Genomic DNA, 12,335 nt, shown 5'->3' with positions numbered 1-12,335 from the left:
TATAAATTGACATTGTCATTTTTCACCTCAAAGACAACCGTAAAACAAATAACCAGAGAAAAACCAAAGACCAAGCTTTTACAAAGAGCCTCTGTCAGTTGTCCAACTTAATTCCTCTGCATTAAGGGTTTCAACACTTTTGGACACGTTTCCTTATCTTTTTCTTTTTGTTTTAAATGACCAAGACTGGTGAATGGGCTCCAATGAATTTATTATTTTATATCTTGATATTTTTGAGCACATAACTGCAGACTTTTCATTGGACAGCCAAGTTCAGCACGTTACACAGCTGTCTACACAAAACCACACGCGAGTCATGTTATTGTACATCCTTCCTCATTGGATGAATCCTGTGGCTGTGGGCAGACCCTGGGCTGAACAAAAATTAGCCCCAATGAGCTGCAAACCGAGGGGGCGTGGCAAGACATCTGTCAATCATTCTGAACCATGAAGGAACAGAACACAGAACGGGGCTGTCAGAATTTAGCCCTTTGGAATGACCCTGGGATTTTTCCCAGGAGGTTTGACACCAGTTTTGTTGTAAACTTAACAAAATGTGACATTATTTCTAAAATGTACTTATATATATATATTTTTTTTTTTATATATATATATATATATATAAAGGAGTTTTAAACCCTTCCCACACTCTTGCAATATTCTAAACAATGTTTCTAAACTCTAAATGCTCTAAAAGAGCACAGCATGTCATGATTTCAGCTCTCGGCCACGCCCACTTCTCCGCTGCAGAATGGAGATTGACAGAGGAGGGAGAAGGAGCTGTAGGAGGAAGTTTCTCGTGCGGTGTGGGCTGCACACAGGTGCAGCAGGTGCTAAATAATTAAAAAATCATTCATTTAAAATAAAAATTCCATGCCTATCTTGCAGCCCATCCATCAATCAGCCAATTGTGTGTCATGGCCAATCTTATTTTGAAAAAGCGAATCCGCGAAAAACGAAATAGCGAGGGACTACTGTATTGTGCTAAAATTTGATGTTGTAGAAGCTGAGATTCATTCACAACACATGCACTGAGTGGAACATTTTGTGATATTGCATGAGATAGTTCAAAAGTTTATTTTTGAAGTTTGATTATTTTGTATTTTCAGTATAGGAGGGTCTTAGTTTAAATCTGTGGCATGAAAGGTGATCTACATTCCTTCAGGGAATGCTAAGCTTTTGATTCTTTTTATCTACAAGTCTCAGTTTCTGTTAAATGCTGTGTCTTCTGTCAAACAGGACTCATGCTAATGGCTCTATTAAGAGAGGCAGCAGGGACAATGCCACAGACTCCATCTCTCTGAGGACTGGTATTGGAGTGCAGCTCAAAGACATCAAGGTTTTTAACAAGGCCAGGCAGCAAGGTGAGCAAATCGCGAAGCGTCTTAATGTTTTGAGTCCGTAAGAATAAATGTAATATAGGGATTATGTCTGTTTACAGGAACAAACGTGTGCAAAAACAACAATGGCGGGTGTGAGCAGCTCTGTCTCTACCGTGGCAACGGGCAGCGCACATGCGCCTGCGCTCACGGCACACTGTCCGAAGACGGACGTGGCTGCCGCGACTACGAAGGCTACCTCCTCTACTCGGAGCGCACCATACTCAAGAGTGTCCACCTGTCGGACGAAAACAACCTGAATGCACCTATAAGGCCGTTCGAAGACCCCGAGCACATGAAGAACATCATTGCGCTCACTTTTGATTACAGAGGAGGTGGAGGGAGAGGAGCTAACCGCATCTTCTTCAGCGACATCCACTTTGGAAACATCCAGCAGATCAGTGACGATGGATCTGACCGCAAAACGATAGTAGAGAGTGAGTTTTCACGTGTGGGGTTTTTATGTCAACTCAAAACACAGCCTCGGTTTATCTGCTCTGTTTTCCCTGCTCCCTTCAAATACCGTTCTTTTTCTTTTGGTAAACAAAATATAAAACCAGCTTCAAAAATCCCTCCTGGTGGGAAATCTTCCTGGAGGACAAAAGTTTTCGGCTTTTCCACCAAACCTCCCACTTGTCTAAACAGAACCCGGAAGAACAGAGTGCACTTCAACATAAACAGGTCTATAGATAGACGGGCCTTCGTTGACCTTATCTGAGTATAACAAAACACATGTGCAGTGTTAATGTTTTACCACCTTTACTTTAATCTGTTTTACAAGGAACAAATACATGATTCAGAGCTTTTTCTCCTACTGTGCCTGTAAAGCAGCAACTCCCAGGGCAAACATTGTGATCCTCTTGCATAACCTCATGTTCTCGTTGAGTAGTGCAGTGCTTTTGATCAAATGATGTGCAGGTCATTTAGTTTTAGAGAAGCAGTGTGTTCCAGTATTAGTGTCAGGCAGCAGACAAAGCCAGAGTGATGTTTGTTCTTTGTCTTTTCCTATTAAAGATCCACAGTATATCCTGTCTGAACTTTTGGGACATGAGCACATAAAGAATGGGGTTCATCACTGTTGATGAGGTTGCCATGAAACGTGCAAACACGCTGAAGGCGCCGTAACGAGGTGACGCTCCGGTTGCTCCTGAGTTTTTATCCACCAGTAAGGTTAGTGTGAGTCCGTAGGAGGGCAGCCAGCACACGGTAAAGGCCAAAACCAACATGGCTGTCGTCTGAGTCACTTTACTCTGATAGCGCTCTACTTGAGGGGCCCTGCCGACATGTTGACCCCTACATAGGAACACAAAGATCCCTCCATATGCCACTGCAATGGTAACCAATGGAAACAAGAAGGCTGCATGGAAGTGAACCAGTCCGTAGATCATCTGGTCTCGGTGAGACAGGAAAGCAAAGCAAGTGAGGCCATCAGGGGTTTGTCGTGGGGTTCCCACAGAGCGGAAAACCAACTGGGGAACACCGAGGCAGGAGGCTGGAATCCAGAGCAGCCCAGCCACTGCAGACACATTGCAAGGGGTGAACAGCCTGTACGCCCTGTCAGGCTTCACCACAGTCAGATATCGAGACACAGCCAGAGTGGCCAGAGTGAAGGCGCTAGCTGAAGAGCAAGTGGACCCCAAGAAGCTCACCAGACGACACATGAAGTCCCCAAACGGCCACTCCTGCATGGCTATGGAGGCAGTCTGGAAGGGAAGTGTAGAGAGGAGGAGTAGATCTGCAGCGCTCAGCGCCACCAGGAGGATGTCTGTCCCTGTTCCAGTCACAGAGCCTTGGGAAGCTCGTCCAGTAGGTCTTATCGTTCTCCTCCATCGTCCACACAAGATCACCATCACCATCGTGTGACCAGTCACTCCCAGCATCAAAATCAGCGAGTCTAGAACTGGGACAAGGATCTGCTCCACGTTGGCCCTCCCAGAGTTGCTGCTGTTCCCTAGCAGATCCTCTGAACTGGTCGATTTCAGCATCTTGTCCTCAGTCCGAGTTAGAGTAATGCTGTTGAAAAACAAGTGCAGTTTGTTTGGACAGTTTGCTTACCCAGTCATAAACTGCTGATAATACATATAGGAATGATTTGTCATAGTGCAGGTTGATAGCACTGTTCTACGGAATAACATCACATGGATTTCCTGGCATTTAACTTCAACAATGTCTGCAATTACAACAAATTATTTCCTGATCATTTAAAAAAAAGCATAATCTTTCAGTCACCATAATCAGTGCTTTTTATGAATAATGTCTCATCAGTTCCTCCAGTCAGCTTCATTGATGGCAAGATACTTCCAACTCTGTCTTTCCATTTCGGATCCAATGACAGCAGATTGTGACTTCCTGTCACCGGAGAGCATCTTCACATGAAAACTCAAGTCAGGCACATTAATCCACATTCATCATTCTTCCTCTCTCCAGGAGAGGAATCTCCCCAGAACCATGCTGGAAACAGCAGACGGAGCAGGCGAACACTTTGAGAGTAAGAAAACGAGTAAAAGATAGGTGAACTCTGGACCGAGCAGTGCAGCGATGGGCTGGCCTGCTCTCTGTGGGAGGGTTTAAAACCTAACGTTGAGGTTTTCCCATGCTTCATGGCTGCAGCGTTTTATCTGAACAATCTGCAGATTGTGTAGAACTGCCGACCTCGATCTTGTATATGCAAAACATGCACAAATACTTAAAGTAAACAAAAAAAACAGACAGTGAAGTAGTGTTTGCCTTCAAAATCTGGGTAATTATTGACTGCCAGGCTGATAGCAAACACTGAACTGCACTCACACCTAGTTCAGGTAACAGCCATATATTTAGTGTCAGTACAGTCATCATTAAGAGCCATAAATTGAGCTCATCTGTTCTATTGACAGCAATAAATTTACACAAACTTAGATAGCCTTTAGATCAACAGCAATGACAAGATAAGATGAAGAGGGAAGAGTTTGAACAGTGTGCTACAGATTTACAACTCATTAACAGCGCACGAGAAAGAGGAAATGGAGGCGAATGGATTTTGTGTTTATTGATTTTTATCGTGCTGTGATTTATGAGAAGCTGAGAGAGATTGTTTTTTGTGCGTTGCCAATTTTTGCTTTATTCAAATTCTCCTAGCTCGCTCCACGTAAATGCTGATTCACATCCGTAGTGTTGCACCAAAAGTACAGAGGCAGTGTTGAGTGTCTCACTTGATGGTAAACCTCAGTTTTCTTTGGCCAGAGGTGTGACAGAGTGAGATCATATCCAGTAACGGTAACAATAAGGTGACTGTTATCGTTTGCTTATTTTTTGGAGCAATCCGGCTCCTTTTGAAGCCCACGGGTGCACATATTTGTGAGGATGTATTGTTTCTCAGCTGCAGGAGAGAGGTTTTCTGTCTCCTGCTGCAGAGCTTGGTGTTTCTCCATCTTGGCTCCTTTTGTGTGTGTTCTCTGGCCTCCTTGCAAGCAGGAACGTTGTACTCATTTCAAAGCTGCGCAGCAGAAGAATGAAAAGTAATGCAAAAGCTGGTGACCTTTTCCTTGGCTAATTGCTGGATAAATGCCTTGAACTTCACACTGTTCTTTCTAAAAACCAAACTGTCATGTCCAGCAGTCAGCCAACACTGAACTGAGACCAGACAAAGTCCAACATGACTCAGAGACTGACGTGCTTCTTTCCCCTCTCTGTTCTGTTCCCATATTCCTTATCAGGTCTCTCTTGTAAATGAGTCCTCGAGGCTCAATGGGATTTACCTGTATAAATAAAGGTTGATTGATATTCTTTTTTTTTTCCAGATGTGGGCTCGGTGGAGGGTCTGGCATACCACAGGGGCTGGGATATGTTATACTGGACCAGCTACACCACCTCAACAATCACCCGCCACACTGTGGATCAGAGCCGCTGGGGAGCCGTGGACAGGAACACTGTGGTTACCATGTCTGGAGACGATCACCCAAGAGCGTTTGTCCTTGACGAGTGTCAAAGGTCAAATCTGGTTCTGTTCATTTATATGTTTTTACTCATGTATGCACCATGTTCCTGAAATAAAGCTGGAGTCTGTTTGTGTCACTCTGCAGCCTGATGTTTTGGACCAACTGGAACGAGCAGTATCCCAGTATCATGCGCGCCACGCTGGCTGGCGCCAACGTCCTCGTGATCATCGGCACCGACATCAGAACGCCCAACGGCCTGGCCATCGACCACAGAGCTGAAAAGCTCTACTTCTCTGATGCCACGCTTGACAAGATTGAGCGCTGCGAGTATGACGGCAGCCAGCGATACGTGAGTTTCATTATCTCCTTCAACGCCGCAATAAAAGACGGACCATTGCCTGGGTTTGTCTGTTAGCAAAATATCTCATAAACCAGTGGATAAATTGTAATGAAACTCTCAGAAAGCAATCATTGCATGTACGCATATAACTTGTTAACTTTTTGAGCTAACTTGATTTAAGATGGCTGCCACAACTAGCTAACATAGGTCAGGGTAGAGCTGTCAATTCTAACCCGGGCCATAATAATATGCTGGATGGGCAGGCCGGGTCGGTGTCGGGCTTTGATTGTGTCAGCGGACGTGCGTGGCTGACAATCCAATTATATGGCAACATGGCTTGCCATACAATCACCAGCCGCACACGGCCACGACTGTGCATGGACCAGCCTTGAAAGAGATGAAAAAAGTTCAGTTAAGCTTTAGATGGGACCGCCAGTCAGCGACCCATCAAAGCCCAAATGGACGTTCATTCAGCCGCTGCACTCAGTGGACGCTCGCGGTCGACGACCCAAACAGGTGAGATCACAAAATATCCGACATGTCAGAGCAGGGTCTGTGTCTGAATAATGCAGAATGCAGGCAGCAGCAGGGATTTACAGTAGTCCCTCGCTACTTTGCGGTTCGTTTATCGCAGATTTGCTCTATCGCGGTTTTTCAAAATAAGATTGGACATGACACACAAATGGCTGATTGATGGATAAGCTGCACGATCGGCATAAAATTTTTATTTTAAATAAATTATTTGAAATTATTTAGCACCTGCCGCACATTTGTGCAGCCCAGAGCAGCAGAAAATGCTTCCTCCGGCAGCTTTGTGCAGCCCATGCTGCTGAAGGATAAACTTCCTGCTGCAGTTAAACAGCTGATCAGATGTTCACTGCAGAGCGGAGGAGTGGGCGTGGCCAAGAACGCTTGCAGGTGGCAAAGAGCAGAGGGGGGGGAGCTAAAATCATGACATTCTGTGCTCTTTTAGAGCATTTAGAGTTTAGAAACCTTGTTTATAATATTGCAAGAGTGTGGGAAGGGTTTAAAATGCCTTTATATACATATATAAATAATAAAATAAACTACTACTTACTACTTGTACTACTATTCCGACTTAGCGGTTGTTAACTTCTCGCAGGTCTTCAGGGTACAGATCCCCCGCGATAAACAAGGGACTACTGTAATGCGCTTTGTCGGCCATGATTGAATAACACCCACTCAGCTCTGATCTGGGGCCGGGTCGGGTTGCATTTTTTGGGCCTGAATGCAACTCCAGGTCAGGGTATAACATAGTTGTACAGATATTAAGCTGGAATGTATTGTGAAAGATGAGCCACTCCTAACACATACTCAGCGCTAACAGATCATGCATAACATTATTCTTAAGAGCAGAACAAAACCTTTGGCATGACTGTGCATTTCTTTTTGTTTTTTATGAAATATTCAAAGAACAGCATCTTGTTTTTTTTGTTTTTTTTAAGTTAAACAAAGTTATTCATGGGGTTGTGATTTCTTAAACACCTCTGAGTTACAGTTGTGGTTGTATTTCCCCCGGCAGATGGTGCTGAAGAATGAGCCGGTCCATCCGTTTGGCCTGGCCGTGTACGGAGAGTACATCTTCTGGACTGACTGGGTCAGGAGGGCCGTGCTTCGTGCCGATAAATACACAGGGGGAGACATGAAGGTGCTGCGTGCTGACATCCCCCAGCAGCCGATGGGGATCGTTGCTGTGGCCAACGACACGAACAGCTGTAAGTTTTCTCACAGAATCAGGACTCGGGTGTTTGTGTCAGGTGCTGAAAGTGGTTGTTTTATATTGTCTGTGGCTTTCACCAGAAAATTGACTAATTTTAACTTGTACAATAATGTAAGGAATTATTTGAGATCGTGTTTGATGCTCTGTTTACAATTGTGTGTATCCTGAACCAGTGCAGACTTGTAGTATTTTCTCCTTCACATATTTCCCCTCAAGTTCCTCATTTATCGTACTTTTATACTCAACAGTAGCTACAAACCCTGCAAGCCAAGAGTTTGTTGTAACAGCTTCAACTCCTGGTGGCGTCGAGTCCCATGGAACGATGCATTTAGCTGAAGCAGCTGATCTGGATGCACACGGATCAACATTTATCTAAAAACACGTTTAGAAACCGCAGGAGTCGAGCCAAAGTGGTCTATGAACAAGTAGTGAATTATAAATTAAAACAGAAAAAAAAAAAAAAGCCTAAATAGTAATCTTGTGAACACAATAAACAACAACAAAACAGTATAAAATATAATAAATGTAGAACCAAATATGAAGTATGCTATAGAAAGAAGATTAAACAAAACAGAAATATTTAATTTGCATTAAAAACAAAACCATAAGACATTGCAAGGACTGGAAGATGGGATGATGTGTCAGCTTTCAGAAACACAAACCATTTTCTGCAGGTTTTGGTTTCTCACTGTTCTCCTGTTTCCACAGGTGAGTTCTCTCAGTGTCGCATCAACAACGGAGGATGTCAGGACCTGTGTCTGCTGACCTCTGATGGAAGGGTTACCTGCAGTTGCCGTGGCGACCGGAAGCTTTTGGAAGACAACACCTGCACTGGTAATAAAAGATTTTATACTCATTAAAAAGCATCACTTAAAGGTTATGCATTTTGGTTTTATGTCTTATTCTAGCAAAAATGTTTGAGGCTAATCAGCCATCACTGCTCTAAAGATGTTTGATCAAAACTTATGATATCAAAGAGAAGACACTTCTCTGCTCAATAATCATAAATTGACAGCATGACAATAATAATAATGTGAATCAGTATGAAACATTCACACTATTGTGATCCATTTTTATTTTCTTACGTTTTTCGGCTCAGTTCTCGTCACAAAAATGTGCTCTCTCCACTTCCATTTTAATTTAAGCTTTTTTTCTGCTTTTTTAGTTACTTTTCAGCTGGGTTTTTTTTTCTCACTTCAGTTTTTTTCAGATAATTTCTACTTTTTTGTGCTTATTCCTGCTTCTTTCAGCCTAATTGGGCAAACGTTATTTCTGCTTTCTTCTGCTAATTTAAACTTGTTGTACCTTTTCAGCAACATTTTTAATTTTTTTGCTCATTTTAGCTGTTTTCAAATAAATTCAAGTTTTTTGTGGTCATTTCTGCTACTTTTTTTCCTAATTAACTTCTTCCTGCTAATTTCAGCTTGTTATGTTCCTTTCAGTTTTTTGCTGCTAGCTTCAGCTTTTTCTGCCACTGTTTAGCTGTTTTTATGCTAACTTTAGCTTTTTCAGCTAATTCCACATTTTCTGATCGAATTTCAGCTTTTTATACTTCCTTCTTGTAGTTTAAGTCTGCCTTTTTAGTTAATATTAGGCTTTTTTGTGCTAATTTCAGCCTTTTTTTTTTTGCTAATTTCCAAATTTTTGTGCTAATTTCTGATTATTTAAACCTAATTCACCAAATATTTATATCTTTCTGCTTTCTTCTGCTAACTTAGGCTTGTTCTTCTATTTCAGCTATATGTTGCAGCATGTTTTTTTAAGCTAATTTCAGCTGTTGTTCAGCAAGTTCTTCTGCAATAAGCATTCACATTGCATTTTTGCAAGAAATGTAATTTCTCTAGTTTATTTTACTTTTCTACTTTTTAATGTCCAAATGATCTATTTATTTTCTGCTGGAGGTTATAAAGATATTATTTTAATTGAAAATCTTCCAATTTCTGTGAAAATACATCATGAAAGCTGAAAAAGCGGAAACTAAGGAGTTAAAGCTAAAACAAGCAGAACACCAGCTAACAGTAAATATAGGATAAGGCTAGCTAAAAACTAAACGTAGCAAAAAGCTTACTAAAAGCTAAAGTAATATTTGAAGAAAAATAGAGCAGGTATGGTGAAGCAGAATTTAAAGAGAATTTAATGCTTTTGAAATATCTTTGTATTTCTATGATGAAAAATAGTAATAAATAATGTGAAATATTTTGGAAAAGTACAAAAGTTTCAAACACCAGAAATCATAGTACCTGTCTCCTGAATGAGCTGAACGACCCGAGTGTCTAAAACGGCATTAAGTTTGGGTAAAAAAAACAGGAAAACAGTAATGTGAATGCTTCTTAGTAATAAACGTCATTGATTGCAGTGTAGAGTCAAGTCTTCTATACGTTCCTGCTTCTGTCTGTGCTCCTCAGGTGCAAACACGACCTGCAGCAACATGGATGAGTTTGAATGTGGGAACGGAGACTGCATCAACTACACGCTGACTTGTGACGCCAAGGCCCACTGTAAGGACAAGTCTGACGAGAAGCCGTCCTACTGTGGTGAGGGAAATCTTAGGATGCAGAAAAAAAATAAAATCTGTTTTATGTTTGTGTTGGTTGAAAAACTGAGCATGTCTCCTGGTTTTCAGCCAACCGTGTGTGTAAGAAGGGCTACAGACGGTGTGTGAACAGCCGATGTGTGGCGCACAGCTCCTGGTGCAACGGGCAAGACGACTGTGGAGACAACTCTGATGAAGTTTTCTGTAACAGTGAGTCTAGTCTCATATTCAAATATATATACACAAATCATGCATATGTAAGGCTGATTTGCTTTGTAAATTGAAACTAACCAAGTTGTTTTAGTTTATTCATTCAAAGCTTTGGTTTGCAAAGAGGCCGCTCCTTCGTTCCTAACAACCAGATTAGCAACATGTTGCATTTTCATAACAAAAGCATTGACTGCACGCTGCATATTTATCACCCACTGCTGGAAAGCTAAAGGTGGAAGAACATTATTTTACTTCTGAGTGTGTCTGTCTGTTAGCAAAATATCACCTGTACCACTGAATTAATCCATCCATCCATCCATTATCTTTACCCGTTTATTCCATTTTGGGTCACGGGGGTCGCTGGTGCCCATGTCCAGCAATCACTGTGCGAGGGGCGGGGTACACCCTGGACGGGTCGCAAGTCCATCACAGGGCCACATAGAGACAAACAAGACAAACGACCATTCACTTTCTCACTCACACCTAGGGACAATTTAGAGTTACCAATCAGCCTAACATGCATGTTTTTGGACTGTAGGAGGAAACCGGAGTACCCGGAGAAAACCCATGCATGCACGGAGAGAACATGCAAACTCCACCCAGAAAGGCCCCTGGACCGGGGTTTGAACCAGGGACCTGCTCGCTGAGAGGCAGCAGCTCTACCAGTTGCGCCACCGTGCTGCCCCCACTGAATTAATGCACATCTATAACAGATTATGTGTAAAAGTCAATTTAAGATGGCCATCAGCTACGTTAGCTTTAGCAAACATAAAAATTGTTATAAATCAGTGAGTTTTACAGATATTGATACAAAGTTTAAATCCTGTGGTAGTTGAGTGTCATGTCCAACATACACTCTGAGCATTAACAGATCAGTCAAGAACTTAGTGTAAAACTATGGCATGTAAGGCAGGCGTCAGATGTTTCAGAATCACACAGATCTAAATCCAACTCCTACAATGAAACTAAACATTTACCAAACCTTTCCCATTAACGAGCAATTAACATTTTAGATCTTGATTTCTCTGAACACCGTTTCTTTCTCAGCCACCTTGTGCTCAGCCGGTCAGTTCCAGTGCAGAGACGGAAGCTGCGTCTCCAACTCCAGCAAGTGTAACCAGAAGGTGGACTGTGAGGACGCCAGCGACGAGATGAACTGTCGTAAGTTCAAATCGATCAGAAGGTTTCAGTTGAAATCCAAAAGCCAACTCTTCGCTCAGAGTTTGTTGTGTTCGTCTCTTTATCAAGCTCCCACGGACTGCTCCTCTTACTTCCACCTGGGGGTGAAGGGCGTGACGTTTCAGAGGTGTGAGTTCACCACGCTCTGCTACGCACCCTCGTGGCAGTGCGACGGAGCCAACGACTGCGGAGACTTCACGGATGAAAAAAACTGCGCGGGTATTTTGAACTCCACATCTACTGGCTGAACCTTAATGTTTTATCCTTTGAAATCTGTGAAACCATTTTTAAATAGGTATTTAAGATAAGATAAGATAGAACTTTATTGGTCCCGCAGGAAATCCCCCAAATGTAAGCGGCGCCAGACCTAGGGTTATCTGGGCCAGTCATGTGATTCACAGGCTAAGAAGCGCTGTGGATCTGTGGTGCGTTGGATTAGCGTCTTTACCAAGCCAACGCCATTTAATTTCTGATAATGTCAAAAATATCTTTATCTCACCTCTAAATATTAATTACAAAACAGAAGCATAATAGACAGTTTTCAACACTGGTCTATACACTGCATTAGCATGAATAAGATGCACAAATGTACATAAAAAAAGGGAAATTATGTGCAAAATAAAACACAATTATAAAATAGGTCTAAACATAAGATTAATAATTAGAAATCTAAATTAATGAGAAACAAAATAACGAACTCACAATTAAAACTTAGTACTAGTTGTGCTAATTCAGCTCAAACCTTCAAAATATATTCTATTGGCACGACATGGCGGCAGCAGCTTAACAAGATAACAGAACAAACGCTGCTCTCCAAGAGAGAGTTTATGATGAGCTCATTTCTACACTTTAGAATCAACGGAACATTTTTAACAGCGTGAAACAGATTTACACATCTCACTATGAGATCAAAACCTCGGTTTTACCACATGAGGGTTGTGTTACTAACGCTCGTCAGAAACACACAGTTAACTACTGGTACATAACAAAACACTAAATCTGCCACAGCCATCCTAGAACACAGAAAAGTAATTTCTCT

At 42.1% G+C, this 12,335-nt stretch overlaps 2 protein-coding genes across 2 annotated transcripts in view; one reads left to right on the top strand and one right to left on the bottom strand.

The window, feature by feature from the left end:
- LOC119412850 (low-density lipoprotein receptor-related protein 1) overlaps nucleotides 1–12,335 on the top strand; it is a 151,952-nt gene that overhangs the window by 116,132 nt on the left and 23,485 nt on the right. Inside the window, exons 34-44 of the mRNA XM_037679887.1 lie at nucleotides 186–189; nucleotides 1,240–1,364; nucleotides 1,442–1,816; nucleotides 5,156–5,345; nucleotides 5,438–5,642; nucleotides 7,177–7,369; nucleotides 8,083–8,208; nucleotides 9,780–9,908; nucleotides 9,998–10,117; nucleotides 11,165–11,278; nucleotides 11,366–11,515. Of these exons, the coding sequence (XP_037535815.1) occupies nucleotides 186–189; nucleotides 1,240–1,364; nucleotides 1,442–1,816; nucleotides 5,156–5,345; nucleotides 5,438–5,642; nucleotides 7,177–7,369; nucleotides 8,083–8,208; nucleotides 9,780–9,908; nucleotides 9,998–10,117; nucleotides 11,165–11,278; nucleotides 11,366–11,515 (1,731 nt within the window). The remainder of the gene's footprint in view (nucleotides 1–185; nucleotides 190–1,239; nucleotides 1,365–1,441; nucleotides 1,817–5,155; nucleotides 5,346–5,437; nucleotides 5,643–7,176; nucleotides 7,370–8,082; nucleotides 8,209–9,779; nucleotides 9,909–9,997; nucleotides 10,118–11,164; nucleotides 11,279–11,365; nucleotides 11,516–12,335) is intronic.
- On the bottom strand, nucleotides 2,339–3,379 carry LOC119411934 (delta-type opioid receptor). The gene has a single exon (XM_037678903.1). The coding sequence runs from the start codon at nucleotides 3,362–3,364 to the stop codon at nucleotides 2,339–2,341; it is 1,026 nt and encodes a 341-aa protein (XP_037534831.1). The 5' UTR covers nucleotides 3,365–3,379.

Source organism: Nematolebias whitei, chromosome 7 (genome assembly GCF_014905685.2).
Source record: "Nematolebias whitei isolate Nwh7 chromosome 7, NemWhi1, whole genome shotgun sequence".
In the NCBI taxonomy this organism is placed as follows: Eukaryota; Metazoa; Chordata; class Actinopteri; order Cyprinodontiformes; family Rivulidae; genus Nematolebias; species Nematolebias whitei.
Note: the sequence above shows the minus strand (reverse complement) of the source record. Positions and strands in the feature narration are given on the sequence as shown.

What these genes read in the sequence shown, in the direction of transcription:
- LOC119411934 (XM_037678903.1), bottom strand. Translation starts at nt 3,364, where the DNA reads ATGCTGAAATCGACCAGTTCAGAGGATCTGCTAGGGAACAGCAGCAAC.